Below are 14,623 nucleotides of genomic sequence, written 5' to 3' on the forward strand. Positions count from 1 at the left end.
CAAAGCTCTGCCTCGGGAGCGGGGTGACGGTCCCTGGTGCATCCTGACCCACCTTCCAACAGGTGGGTGGTGTCTTTGTGGTGGCACCAAGCAAGGAGCAAAGCCAAAGCTGCTCTGCCTTGCCCTGGGGTCTCTGCTCCGTTTCCCTGTCCTGTAGGAGCCCCACAAAGCCTGGGAGGCCCTGAGAGCCAGGGGAAGGGTTCAGGAGCCAGATGGAGCAGTCCTCATGGTGATGGGGACATCTCTGGAGGACAGGGACAGCGCATGCCACAGGGGTACGGCCCCACAATTCTCCTTCCTCTGCTAGCCTGGCAAGGCTCAGGGCGGTGCCTCAGTTTCCCTCTGTGTGTTGGGAGTGATTTTGGGTACCAGGCGAGCTGTGGGAGCGTTTGGGGAGCAGAGATGAGAGGAGCCGTGGATGAGACAGCCCACACCGTCCCGCTGCTGCCAGCCGGGGCTGCTCGGGGAGGAGGAGGAGGAGGAGGAGGAGGCAGGTCCGGCTTCATGCGAGGATGGGTGGGGAAGGCGCGGGGTCGGGCAGGGGAGGGCAGGGACGGGCAGGGGAGCGCTCTGGGGTCCCCCACACCTCGGGGTGTGCACAGACACCGCTCTGCTCCGCTCCACTGAGAGCACCCCCAAACCACCCCCGAGCCATCCCAGTGCCGGCGGGACACACGGACACGACACACGGACACGACACACGGACACGACCCCCACGCCCACCCACCCACTCAGTGCCGATCTCTCCTCCCCCCGCTCTCATCCCCCTCGCTGCCCCCCGACTCCCCCGCCGCTGCCCCCGCCCCGGCCCCCCCCGCGCCGCCCCGCCCGGTGATTCACGCCGCCCCGCCGCTTTATAGCTCGCTCGGTCTCGCCGCCGCCTCACACACACACACACAGCAACAGGTCACCGGTCACCGGAGCGCCCCGGCCCGTCCCGGCCCGTCCCCGCCCGGCCCGGCCATGCCGCTGCGGCTGGCGCTCTGCCTGCTGGCGCTCTGCAGCCCCGCCGCCGCGCACGGTAAGGCACACGGGGGTCCCGCTGCACTCCGTCCGTCTGTCCGTCCGTCCGGTAACGCCGCTGCCGCCGGCAGGTGCTCGGGCTGGGGGCGGCCGGGCCCGGGGTCGCGACGCCGTTATGGGGTGGCAGCCCCGGGCTCCGATGTGCTGTCCCCCCCCGGGCTCCGATGTCCCGTCCCCCCCGGGCTCCGATGTCCCGTCCCCCCCGGTTCCGATGTGCCGTCCCCCCCGGTTCCGATGTGCCGTCCCCCCCGGGCACCGATGTGCCGTCCCCCCCGGTTCCGATGTCCCGTCCCCCCCGGTTCCGATGTCCCGTCCCCCCCGGTTCCGATGTCCCGTGCTCCCCGGTTCCGATGTCCCGTCCCCCCCCGGGTTCCAATGTCCCGTTCCCCCGGGTTTTTATTTTTTTACCGGGCGGAGCGGCGGCTGCCGGGTGCCCGCCGGTGCCGCTCCGGTGTCCCCTCTGTCGGGCGGGTCCCGCCCGGTGCCGCAGCCGCGTCCCGGATGGCGGCGATCGGGACATCCCGCGGCCGGTGTGTGTGTGTGTGTGTGTGTGTCCCGGGGGATCCCCGTTACCGGGCTGCGTGTCCCCGGTGGGACGGGCCGGGAGTGGTGGCGTGGGGAGTTCGGAGCTTGGACCCTCCCGGTTCCGGTGACACCGGAGCGGGGCTCTGCCAGCCCTTCCCATCTCCGGTGTCCCCGCAGCGGATTTGGAGTTTCCACCTTCCCTTCGCACGGTGCTGAATGTTCCGTGGGGAGCGGGTGTTGTAACGGGAGATGGAGCTCGGAAAACCAAGTGGATAAACCCGTGCAGGATAAACCCGCGTGTTGGAGCTGCCCGAGGTGTGCGGGCGCTGATCCCCGGGGCTTTGCTCCATGCTGGGCTTGTGACCGCGCCAGAATCGTGTGAATGGGGGCAAAGAGAGGCACAAGGGGTTTAGGGCAGGGACGGGCTCCGCTTTGGAGCCGGGTGAATCCTGCTGAGGAGGGCAGCGACTCCCGCCTGGCAGCGCAGGACCCGTCCCTGCCCCCAATCCCTCCCTCCCTTCCATCTCTCGCCGTTTAGCAAACCTCAGGCACAGCTAATGAGAGCACGAACCCAAATAAGCGTCACAAGAGGCTGGTTTGCAGAGGCGGAAATTGCAAAGAAATCACTCACGAAAAAAAAAAAAAAAAGAAAAAAGAAAGAAAATTTTTTTTCTTTCTTTTTTTTTTTTTTTTTTTCTAACTGATTCGCTGGTGGGTCACGGAACAAACAGGCTTTTGAGTCAGAGGGAGCAGTGCCAGACCCGAGGGCTGGGGCAAGTGCCCTGTGCCCCAGCCACTGGCTCAGATGCTCCTTGCAGAGGCCGTGGGTGTCGGGCTCCTGTGTCAGGGAACAGTTCCATCCAGCTGTGCACATGCCAGGAGATGCCACCCAGCCCTCACAGCAGCCACCCACTGACAGGAGCCAGCACAGAGTGTCTCTGGGTTCCCCAGTTTGTCTCAGGCTCTGGGGCAATCCCTGTGCCGCTCTGTCTGGGACCCCCTGGCTGTGGGGCCAGGCAGGAATTGGGCACAGAGGCAAGCCACAAGCCCAGATCCTGGCTGGCAAGCTGGGCATCTCCCAGAGCATCCATCACGGGGAGTGCTGGGGTAACTGGTCCATCCCTGTGGTCCAAGTGCTGGATTTGGATTCTGTTGGCAGGACAGGGCTGGCAGCAGCTTTGGGGTGGCCATGGGGGCACTGAGTGGCCATGGCAGGGACCCTTGGAGATGCCTGCTCTGGGACAGACCTCGTGCCAGCACTGAGCATCTCTACATTCCCCAGTTTGTCTCAGGCATCGGAGTAATCCCTGTGCCTCTGCTCCAGCCACAGCCAGGATCTCTCTGCCCTTCTCAGGGGTCCTGGCACAGCAGGAATTCCTCACCCTCTGCAGGGATCCCTCACCCTCTGCCCATCTCAGGGGTCCTGGCACAGCAGGAATTCCTCACCCTCTGCAGGGATCCCTCACCCTGTGCCCTTCTCAGGAGTCCTGGCACATCAGGAATTCCTCACCCTCTGCAGGGATCCCTCACCCTGTGCCCTTCTCAGGGGTCCTGGCAGCACAGGGACCCCTCACCCTCTGCCCTTCTCTGGGGTCCTGGCAGCACAGGGGATCCCTCACCCTCTGCCCTCTCCACAGGTGGAATCTGCTGGCTGCAGCAGGGCAAGGAGGCCAAGTGCACCATGATCCTCAAGACGGGCGTGACGTGGGAGGAATGCTGCGCCAACGGCAACGTGGACGTGGCCTGGTCCAACTACACCTACCCAGGCAACAAGATCAGCCTGCTGGGCTTCCTGGGGCTGGTCACCTGCCACCCCTGCAAAGGTGACGAGCTCGGGGGGCTGCTGTGGGGAATGTGTGGAGCCCCGGGGGCAATAATGCAGCTGAGGGTGATGCAGCAGCACAGAACCCTCACCAGAAGGGCTCTCCTTGGTGGTCTGGGGCAGCACAGGGACCCCAGGGAGTGCTGACCCCACGCTCCTGCTGCTGCAGCTCCTGCTTGGATGCTGCTGTGGAGCAGGGCTGGCGGGACAGCCCGTGTCCCTCAGCTGCTCCCTGGTTTTTGAGTGTATTTTAGTTGCTCTCCCAGCGGAGAGAGGGATGCATGACCCAGGTCTTGGCCGGGCAGCCAAGTGCAGGGAGAGGATCTGGAGCTGACTGTTCCCGAGTTAACCCCTCTGTGCTGGGGCCTCCCTCCCCTGCTCACAAGGAAACTTGGTCAGGTTTTTTTCTCTGAAGGGGGAAAAAAAAAAAAAAAAGAGATCCATTTCTCCTTCCCCTCGGCTGCCCCTCGCTCCTCCCAGCGCGTGTGTGAAATGGCTTTATGTAACGGGCAGTTCCACAAAGTGGAAACTCTCCAGCTGTGAGTTCCAGCCCCGCCAGATGTTTTGGCGTGTGCCGGAGCCGCGGCTCCTCCAGCCCTTGCGTGGCTGTGTGAGAACAGCTCCAGGACCTGCTGCCCGCAGGAGGCAGGAGCAGGGCTTGGGAAGGTCATGTTGTTATTTGCTTAAAGGGGGAAAAAAAAAAAAGAAAAAAAAAAAAGAAGGTTTTTAACCAAACCACTTCCCCCAGCTCCCCACACCGCTCAGCGCTGCTGCAATGGCAGCTCCTCAAGCCCATCCTGCTGCTCACTGTGCCAGCTAAAAGCTGAGCGAGATCCTGGCCCCGTCCCCATCCCTGCTTGGAGGGAGTTGGGAGCACTGGGACCCTCTCCAGGGGCTCCCCTGGGCTGGAGAAAAAGTGTCTGAGGACAGGCAGCCCTCAACCATCAGTCTGCACTCACCTCACTTATCTCTGCCAGGGGTTTGGGGGACGCAGGGAGGGCTGAGAGTGACCACAGACCATGGTGGGGGCTGAGGTTCCTGGGGTTTATTGGAATTTGGGGGACCCAGGGAGGGCTGAAAGTGACCACAGACCATGGTGGGGGCTGAGGTTCCTGGGGTTTATTGGAATTTGGGGGACCCAGGGAGGGCTGAAAGTGACCACAGACCATGGTAGGGGCTGAGGTTCCTGGGGTTTATTGGAATTTGGGGGACCCAGGCAGGGCTGATCATGGTGGGGGCTGTGGTTCCTGGGTTTGTTGGACTTTGGGAGACCCAGGGAGGGCTGAGAGTGGCCACAGACTGTAGTGGGGGCTATGATTCCTGGGTTTGTTGGAGTTTGGGGGATTTGGGGGACCCAGGGGGGGCTGAAAGTGACCACAGACCATGGTGGGGGCTGTGGTTCCTGGGGTTTGTTAGAATATGAGACCAAGGGAGGTCTGAGAGTGGCCACAGACCATGGTGGGGCTGTGATTCCTGAGGTTTGTTGAAGTTTGGGGGACCCAGTGGCCACAGACCATGCTGGGGGCTGAGGTTCCTGGAGTTTGCTGGAATATGGGGGACCAAGTGGCCACAGACCATGCTAGGGACTGTGATTGCAGGGGTTTGTTGAAGTTTGGGGTACCCAGTGGCCACAGACCATGCTGTGGGCTGTGGTTCCTGGGGTTTTTTGGTGTTTGGGGGACCCAGGGAGGGCTGAGAGTGGCCACAGACCATGGTTGGGACTGTGGTTCCTGGTGTTTTTTTGGGATCTGGGGGAACCCAGTGGCCCCAGACCATGGTTGGGACTGTGGTTCCTGGGGTTTATTGGAATTTGGGGGACCCAGGGAGGGCTGACCATGCTGTGGGCTGTGGTTCCTGGACTCTGTTGGAGTTTGGGGGACCCAGGGAGGGTTGAGAGTGGCCACAGACCATGGTGGGAGCTGCGGTTCCTGGGGTTTGTTGGGATCTGGGGGAACCCAGTGGCCCCAGACCATGGTGGGGACTGTGATTCCAGGGATTTGTTGGCGTTTGGGGGACCCAGGGAGGGCTGACCATGCTGTGGGCTGTGATTCCTTGTGGTTTTTTGGCGTTTGGCACCAAGATCTTGGAGGAAACCACAGGAGAGCCTGGCCAGCACGTGCACCACACCCCCCCACCCCCAGGCAGCCCCTGCCTGTCCCATCCAGATGGAGCTGGTGCTGCTCCTCACCAGGCTCCAGAGGCCTCGCTCGGAGGAGCTGTGAGGCTGGGAGAGGTTACTCCAGGATAAAACGGGCCGGGGATGGTGCTGGCCTGACCCTGGGGGCCCCTCAAATGGGTCTCTGGGGGGAGGTGAAATTCCTGGCTCCAGCTGCTGGGGACACGGTGTCCCCCCTGGAGGACCCAGAGCAGGGCTGGGGTCACGGGTGGATTTTCCAACTGCTCCAAAGTGTCCCTTGCTGGGATGGTCGGGATGATTGGATTCTGCACTGCTGGCAGCATCTCACAGTGGAGGGTGACAGGGTCTTTTTTGTTGTGGCAGCTTTGGGGTGTGGAGGTGCTCTGTTCTGCTCTGGTGTCCCCAAATCTCATTGGGACATGGAGATGCCCTGTTCTGTCCTGGGGTCCCCCAGTCTCATCCTTCTCTTCCCTGGGACAGCCCCCAGCTATGAAGATCAGGGAGCAAAACGGGAAAGTGTTTCCCAGCAGGGAATTTCCCCCAGGGACAGCTGGGCCAAGCACACAGGGAATTTCTCCTTCTTCCTTTTTCTTCTCCTCATCCTCCTGTTTGTCTTTCTCCCCCTCCTGCTAAGGTGGCCCATGTCCCACAGGGAAATCTGCCTGTGTGCCTCCCAGAGCTCCCAGCACACGCCCTGGCTGTGGGGATCCTTTTTGCTGGGGTGAATCCTCATTTTGGGAATCCCTTGGGTCCTGCCCTGCAGTCCCAGCAGTGCCTGTGTCCTATGGGGAGCTGTGGGGGCATTTTTGGGGTGAGGGATGTGTGTGAAATCCGCCTGTGTGCCTCCCAGAGCTCCCAGCACACGCCCTGGCTGTGGGGATCCTTTTTGCTGGGGTGAATCCCCATTTTGGGAATCATTTTGGTGCTGCCCTTCAGTCCCAGCAGTGCCTGGGAGTTATGGGAGTGTTTTGGGGTGAGGGATGTGTGTGCTTTAGGTGGCAGCTCCTGGGAGCTGTGGGGGCGTTTTTGGGGTGAGGGATGTGTGTGCTTTAGGTGGCAGTGCCTGTGTCCTGTGGGGAGCTATGGGGGGCATTTTGGAGTGAGGGATGTGTGTGCTTTAGGTGGCAGCTCCTGGGAGCTGTGGGGGCGTTTTTGGGGTGAAGGATGTTTTTGTTTTAGGGTGGCAGTGCCCGTGTCCTATGGGGAGCTATGGGGGCATTTTGGGGTGAGAGATATGTGTGCTTTAGGTGCCTGTGTCCTGGGAGCTATGGGGGCATTTTTGGGGGTGTGCTTTGGGTGGCAGTGTCTGGGAGCTCTGGGGGCATTTCTGGGGTGAGGGATGTGTGTGTTTAGGGTGGTAGTGCCTGTGTCCTGTGGGGAGCTATGGGGGCATTTTTGGGGCTGTGCTTTAGGTGGCAGTGCCTGTGTCCTATGGGGAGCTATGGGGGCATTTTTGGGGTGAGGGATATGTGTGCTTTAGGTGGCAGTGCCTGTGTCCTGTGGGGAGCTATGGGGGCGTTTTTGGGGCTGTGCTTTAGGTGGCAGTGCCCGTGTCCTATGGGGAGCTATGGGGGCGTTTTTGGAGCTGTGCTTTAGGTGGCAGTGCCTGTGTCCTGTGGGGAGCTATGGGGGCGTTTTTGAGGCTGTGCTTTAGGTGGCAGTGCCCGTGTCCTATGGAGAGCTATGGGGGCATTTTTGGGGTGAGGGACGGGAGTGTTTTAGGTGGCAAAGGGGGATCTAAAGGAAAATCCCTGCTGCTGACCTCTTTGCCTGTCCTTGCACAGCAGCCTGGGCCCCTGGCTGGAGCTGCCAGCCCCGCCAGCGTGGGCACAGCCCTGGGGCACTGGCAGCACCCCCTGGGCCTGGCCCCCACGCTGGCCTGGAGGTGACCTGGGGGGGACAAAGCATCTGCCTGTGTGGGGAGCAGCTCTGGCTGCTGCTGCTGCTCTTGTGCTGCAGTTGGGGAGCGAGACAGGGCCGGGCATTGTGTGCAGGGAGCAGCGGCATTCCCATCGCCCCGGCAGCTCCCTGAGCCCGGCTCCTTCTGCAGGGCCTTCAGAGATGGATTTTTTTTTCCATTGCACAAGAAAAAGAAACGTCTCCTTCCAAAGAATAAATAGATGGGAAGGAGTGAGCGGTGCTGAGCTCCGGGGCTCCGGCTGGGGCGAGCACGGGAGGATTCACAGAGCTGCAGCCAAGGAGCTGCTCCTGCTCCGGGCCTGAGCACATCCAGATGCTGCTGGGACAGCTGGGCCCAGCACGCTGGCCTGACCCGGGGGGCGTTGGGGACCACGGGGGGGACACCCTGTGGCGTGTCACTGTGGGGCAGGGGCGTTGGGACCATGAGGGGACACCCTGTGGCGTGTCACTGTGGGGCAGGGGTGTTTGGGACCACGGGGGGGACACCCTGTGGTGTGTCACTGTGGGGCAGGGGTGTTTGGGGACCATGAGGGGGACACCCTGTGGTGTGTCACTGTGGGGCAGGGGCGTTGGGGACCATGAGGGGGACACCCTGTGGTGTGTCACTGTGGGACAGGGGTGTTTGGAACCATGAGGGGACACGCTGTGGTGTGTCACTGTGGGGCAGGGGCGTTGGGGACCTTGAGGGGACACCCTGTGGTGTGTCACTGTGGGGCAGGGGTGTTTGGGGACCATGAGGGGACACCCTGTGGTGTGTCACTGTGGGGCAGGGGCGTTGGGGACCTTGAGGGGGACACCCGTCCTGCTTGGTGTCACACTGTGGGGCAGGGGTGTTGGGGACCATGAGGGAGACTCCCTGTCCCACTTGGTGTCACATTCTGGGGCAGGGGTATTGGGGACTACAAGGGGGACACCCTGTCCTGCTTGGTGTCACATTCTGGGGCAAGGCAGGGGTGTTGGGAATGACAAGGGGGATGCCCTGTCCTGCTCAGTGTCACACTATGGGGCAGGGGTGTTTGGGACCATAAAGGGGACACCCTGTCCTGCTTGGTGTCACACTGTGGGGCATGGGTGTTGGGACCACAAAGGGGACACCCTGTCCTGCTCGGTGTCACACTGTGAGGCAGGGGTGTTGGGGACCATAAAGGGGACACCCTGTCCTACTCAGTGTCACACTGTGGGGCAGGGGTGTTGGGGACCATAAAGGGGATACCCTGTCCTGCTCGGTGTCACACCCTGGGGCAGGGCTTTGGGGACGCCCTGTCCCACTCGGTGCCACACTGGTGCCTGCCCCGGCGGGTGCCAGCCGCTCACGCCGTGCTGCCCTCTGTCCCCAGAGAGCTGCGAGGGCGTGGTGTGCGGCCCCGACAAGGTGTGCAAGATGAAGCACGGGCGGCCCCAGTGCGCCTGTGCCCCCGACTGCTCCAGCCTGCCCCGCAAGCTGCAGGTCTGCGGCTCCGACGGCTACACCTACCGGGATGAGTGTGACCTGCTGACAGCCAAGTGCAGAGACCACCCCGACCTCGAAGTGATGTACCAGGGGAAATGCAAAAGTAGGTGCCTCTATCCCCTCTGCGTCCCATCCCCATCCTGCCCCTGTCCTGTCCCCATTCCCTGTGGGACAAAGAGGGAGGATCTGTCCTCTGACCGTGCTCACAGGGGTCTCAGGTTGAGGGAAGAGATGAGGATGTGACTCCATGTTTCAGAGGCTTGATTTATTATTTTATGATATATATTACATTGAAACTATACTAAAAGAATAGAAGAATAGGTTTCATCAGAAGGCTAGCTAAGCTAAGAATAGAAAAAGAAATCGTTAATAGCAAAGGCTTGTGTCTCGGACAGAGAGTCCAAGCTAGCTGACTGTGATTGGCCATTAATTAGAAACAACCACATGAGACCAATCCCAGATGCACCTGTTGCATTCCACAGCAGATAATCAACGTTTACATTTTGTTCCTGAGGCCTCTTAGCTTCAATCCTTCCTCCTAAGGAAAGGATTTTTCCTAAAAGTTGTCTGCAACACTGTCCTGATACAGGTCCCTGCAGGACATGGGTCTCACTGTCCCTTGAGGGGACACTGCAGCTTGTTGGTGCAATGGGGTTTGGCCTTGCCTCAGGCTGAGCAGTAACAGTCCCTAAAATGTCATTTACAAACGTCAAGCCCCTATTTTTTTTTTCCTCTGTTGTAAAGCGTGCAGCGATCCACCCAGCCCTGCCAAGAGCTGTCAGAAGGATTAGGGTTATTTTTCCAGCCCTCCTTTCTGGAAGGCTTTGCCTGCCGAGCTCTGGGAAACGTGGGGCAAGAAATGGGAGCTGGGAGAGCTGCAGATGCCAAATCTTCCAATCCATCAGGGAAAGAGAGGAGGGTGGAGGGACGATGGGGGTGCGTGAACCTCCACCCTCCCCTGTGCAGGGGCTCTGGTGCTGCTGCTCAGGCTCCCTCCACCCCTGTGAGCCCTCGTTCCAGCTCTGGCTCTGCTCCAGGGTGACCCTGCCCTTCCCTCTCGCCGGGGCCAGCACGGCAGCTGCCAGCCTGGCCCCAGTGGCTGCTGCTCCCTGCCAAGGCACCTGCGTGGGCTCAGCCCCGCTCTGCTGCAGCTGGGCCTCGGCTCCTCCCGCCTGGCAGAGCTCTGGCCAGGGCTGAGCCTGCGGACTCGAGGTCATCCAGGGGCTCAGGATGCCGGCCCCTGCCAGCCCCTGCCCTTGGGAGCAGCTCTGGTGGGAGATCAGGGCTCTGTGGCTCTGCTCTGTGCCCTGGCAGCAAGAGGAGGGAGGGGACTGGGTTTCCCTGGGGTGATGCCCAAAGCCTGTGAGAAGGGCATGGGGTGATGCCCAAAGCCTGCCAGGGGTGAAGTAGCTGTGAGAAGGGCATGGGGTGACCCTGGGGTGATGCCCAAAGCTCTGAGAAGGGCATGGGGTGATCTTGGGGTGATGCCCAAAGCCGGCATGGGGTGACCCTGGGGTGGTGCCCAAAGCCTGCCTGGAGTGAAGTAGCTGTGAGATATAATAGCTGTGAAATATTTCAGGGGTGAAATAGCTGTGAGAATGGCATGGGGTAACCCTGAGGTGATACCCAAAGCTGTGGGAAGGGCATGGCCATCCCTGGGATCACTCCAACACTGCTTCCCCGCAGAGTCCTGCTCCAGCGTGGTGTGCCCTGGCACACACACCTGCGTGGTGGACCAGACGGGCAGTGCCCACTGCGTGATGTGCCGGACAGCGCCCTGCCCCGAGCCCACCAGCCTGGACCGTGCCCTGTGTGGCAACAACAACGTCACCTACCCGTCGGCGTGCCACCTGCGGCGTGCCACCTGCCACCGCGGCCGCTCCATCGGCGTGCGCCACTACGGCAGCTGCTCAGGTGAGCAGGGAGGGCAGGGGGAGGCAAGAACGGGCCCCCAGCCCCTGCCCACCCCTCACACCCTGGAGGAGGTCGGGAGGGATGGAGAGGAGAGATCTCTGCAGCCAGGTGGTGGAATTTGGGGTTTATTGCAAAGGGACGAGTGCAGGGCGCTGCTGGGAGCTGCCAGGCACAGCTCAGAGCAGGCCCGAGAGAGAGAAAGAGAGGGAAAGAGAGTGGTAAAGAGGATAAGAGAGTGAGGTTCCTGTTATAATACAATAAATCTTCTTCTGGTCTTGGAATTTGGCGTTTATTGCAAAGGGCCTGGGTGCAGGGCCTTGCTGGGAGCTGCAGCCACAGCTCGGAGCAGGCCTGAGAGGAGAGAGGGGTAAAGAGAGAGAAGGCAAGAGCATGGTAAAGAGATGAGAGAGTGAGGAAGGGTAAAGAGGGTAAAGAGAGAGTAAAACAGGACGAGGTTCCTGTTACAATACAATAAATCTTCTTCTGGTTGTGGAACTTGGGGTTTATTGCAAAGGGCCAAGTGCAGGGCCCTGCTGGGAGCTGCCAGGCACAGCTCAGAGCAGGACTGAGAGGAGAGAGGGGGAGAGAGGATGAGAGGGTGAGAGAGTAAAAGGGGCAAGAGAGTGAAGTTCCTGTTAGAATACAATAAATCTTCTTCTGTGTTGAATATTCTGATTCTCACTAACCAATCTAGTACAAGATACAAATCCTATAGCGTTTACATACAGCCTATAAGAATCATTACATTACCATACTGTGTTACATTTTAAACCCTAAAAACTCCTCTTTGGGCCCCTTCTGCCAAACTGTAGGGTCTGCTCTGACCCTTGGAGCTGCCTGCAAGCAGAGGGAATTTTTTCATCAAAAAGATATCATCTTCAGCCAGCCACACCATTGTTTTCCCGTTGTTCAGTAACTAAGGGATCCCAAATCTTGCTTTCATTTCCATCTCGCTTATAGTTTCTATATTCTCAAAATCTTTTGCCAGACAATCATATTTATAAGGCTTTCCTGTTTCATCTTCCCCAACAACACTCCCCTCACCGCTTTCCTCTGTTTCCAGCTGCTGCCAAGTTCTCTGCAGAGACGGACAGCGTGGAGGAGAACTACGTGTGAATCGTCCCTCGGCCGAGCTGGGAGACAGGGGCATTATGTGTATATTGTACAAACCATATACCTGATATTTATTAAGATTTAAAATGATCCTTATTTATCCCTGTGTATGTTAAGCAGTCGCAGGGGGCTCCATTCCCATCCTGCCAGCCAGGGAGCAGGGGAAGGGGGCTCGAGGTGCCCAGGGATGCTCTGGTGCCCTCCTTTGCTGCCAGGGCAGTGCGGAGGGGTGTCCGTGGGCTCCCCCCACGTGTCCTTGGCCAGCAGCCCCGGGCCTATTTATTTTTGGATGAATTCTCGGTACTCTGCTGACGTTTCTGGCCAGGAGCTCAAGGTCTAGAGGGAATCTGCACTTTCGCCTTCCCCGAGGGGCTCGGCCCCAGCTGCCAGTGGCAGGAAAGGCAGTGCACGCTGCAGCAGATTGGAGAGAGATAGATATATATTTTTATATATATATATATATATATATATAAAAACATATCTAGGTTGTTGTCTCCTAAAGTTTCAGCACGTGTGTGTTCAAATGGATTTCAGTTTGGGTTTTAAGTGGATTTCAGTTTAGGTTTTTTTCCTAGGCCCGTTCAGACCAGGCTCCCACCAGCTTTGGAGGTGATGCCAGTGCCTGGAGGGCTGGGACAGTGGCAGCCCTGCCTGGGGGGCACAATTGTCCCCCTACTAGCGCCCATCATCCATGGCAGCTGCCCCCAGCCCCCCTAATCCCTGCCAGAACAGCTTTGGGCACAAAGGGGAGCTGGCCCTGTCCCCCCCCCAGGACCTGCACCCCCTGCTCTGCCCACACCTGTATTTATTTTCACTCCTTCTCTCATTTCTTCCGTTGTCACCTGTGTAAATACCAGCTCAGCTCTGACACCAAAAAAGCTCTTGACTTTATATAAATATCATATATATATTATATATAAAAATACCTTATTTTCTATTTTTGTATGACTGGGTTCTGACCCCCGAGGTAGATGCTTTGGGAACATCCACATTCCCTATTCCATATTGTTGGGGCATTTTACGGCTGTGCTATGATTTGGATTGCAATTAAAAACCAGAATAAACAGTGCTGTGTGTCTGGTTTTGTTGGCGGGTTCTGGGGTTGCAGGAAACTTTGTTCTCCTTGGGGCTATGCATCCACACGAGGGTTTGGGGATGTGGGGAGCCCCCCACAACCTTGAGGAGCTGCATCCCATCAGCTCCAGCTCCACGCTGGGCTTTTCCAGCTCCAGCAGTGGGAGGGAAGGGGAGAGCGGGGAAGAGCCCGGCAGATAAATCTGTTCCCAATCTCGCGCCGTGCCATGAGGGTTTGGTATTTCACAAAACAATTCCTGCCGGTAATTGGGTCCCGATGTGGGATGTTTCCCGGGCAGCAGCCTGCGGCTTGGCGTGCTGAGCTCCACAGGAACTGCAGCCGGATCCCCTGTGCTGAGGGGCGGTGTGGCACAGCCCTGACCCCCGGCCGATCCCCCCAGAGCCATCACAGAGAACCATTGAGCTTGGAAAAGTCATCTCAGACACCCAGGGTGGGCATGGGGGGGTTCTGCTGCGTCCCCTCTGTGCTCACCCAGCTCATCAGCATCCCCCTGTTTTTGGCGGTGGGTATTTGGGAGTTCTCAAAACACTGCCCATCCCTTTCCAGGTGCTTTTCCAGGTGCTTTTCCAGGTGCCTTTCTAGGTGCCTTTCTAGGTGCCTTTCTAGGTGCCTTTCCAGGTGCTTTTCTGGGTGCCTTTCCAGGCACCTTAGCCTGGCTCCAGCCATGAGCCCCCTCCCCTTCTCCCTGGCCGGCAGGATGGCAATGGAGCCCCCTGCGACTGCTTAACGTACACAGGGATAAATAAGGACCTTTTTAATGGTAATAATGATCCCACAGGCCCCGGTGTGTGGCCTGGGCTCCTGCACGGCGCTTCCTGCCCCCGGTGCTGCCCCGCCGCAGGGTTCGGTGCCCGGAGCTGGCGCTGGCTCCGTGCCCAGCCCGCGGGCACGGGCTGCGGCGGCAACGGCAGCTCCTGTGATGGTGATGATGATGATGAGCGGGAGATTTCAGCTTCCAAAACACGGCTGTGAGTCAGGCGCCGCCTTCCCACCGGTTTTTGGGTGGTCTGGGACAAGCCGGGACAAGGCGCCGGCTCAGCAGGCTCGCTGCCAGCGCGGGTGCCCTGGGGCTGGCAGCGCTGTGCCGGCATTCCAGGGGGTCCGTGCCCCACGCTGGCACTGCCAGCACCCCACTGCGACGTGGGGGATTCTTTGGAATATCCCCAGCAGGGATTTATCATCTGCCGGACGTCCCCAAAGCCACGGGCATCTCCTGTCCCCCTGCGCAGGGCCCTGCGGCAAGCCGCGGCAATTTGCGCCAGCAATTTGCAGATTAAAAAAAATAAAAACAAACAGCCAGGGGGGCAGGGAACGGGGGCTGGGTCTGTCCCCGGAGACAGCGGGCAGAGCCACGCGTGTCTCAGCGCACGGCTCCGGTCACGGCGGGCACCGGCGGGGGAGGCGGGCGAGGCTCCCGCCGGGACCCAGCGCAGCTGCGAGCCCGCCTGCCCTCGGGGGGTGTCTGTGGTTCCCCTCTGCGGTTCCCCCTCTTTGGGGGGTCACGCCGAGCGGCGGGGAGGGACGGGATGGAACAGGATGGGGCGGGATGGGGTGAGACGGGACGGGACGGGACGGGAGAGCCACACCCCGGCGGGAAGGCAGCTGGGGATGGTTGTGGGGTGG

General features: G+C 59.8%; 1 protein-coding gene across 1 annotated transcript; it reads left to right on the plus strand.

Moving 5' to 3' along the window:
- The first annotated feature begins 963 nt into the window (after positions 1 to 963).
- FSTL3 (follistatin like 3) lies at positions 964 to 11,907 on the plus strand. Its single transcript, XM_058040953.1, has 5 exons — positions 964 to 1,021; positions 3,186 to 3,371; positions 8,765 to 8,980; positions 10,564 to 10,791; positions 11,855 to 11,907. The coding sequence occupies exons 1-5, from the start codon at positions 964 to 966 to the stop codon at positions 11,905 to 11,907; spliced, it is 741 nt and encodes a 246-aa protein (XP_057896936.1).
- The last annotated feature ends 2,716 nt before the right edge of the window (positions 11,908 to 14,623 follow it).

This window comes from Melospiza georgiana, chromosome 26 (assembly GCF_028018845.1).
Source record: "Melospiza georgiana isolate bMelGeo1 chromosome 26, bMelGeo1.pri, whole genome shotgun sequence".
NCBI classification, from domain to species: domain Eukaryota; kingdom Metazoa; phylum Chordata; class Aves; order Passeriformes; family Passerellidae; genus Melospiza; species Melospiza georgiana.

What these genes read in the sequence shown, in the direction of transcription:
- FSTL3 (XM_058040953.1), top strand. Translation starts at nt 964, where the DNA reads ATGCCGCTGCGGCTGGCGCTCTGCCTGCTGGCGCTCTGCAGCCCCGCC. An exon ending in CAGCCCCGCCGCCGCGCACG is followed by an intron (nt 1,022 to 3,185) that starts GTAAGGCACACG and finishes CCCTCTCCACAG; the next exon opens with GTGGAATCTGCTGGCTGCAG. An exon ending in CACCTGCCACCCCTGCAAAG is followed by an intron (nt 3,372 to 8,764) that starts GTGACGAGCTCG and finishes CTCTGTCCCCAG; the next exon opens with AGAGCTGCGAGGGCGTGGTG.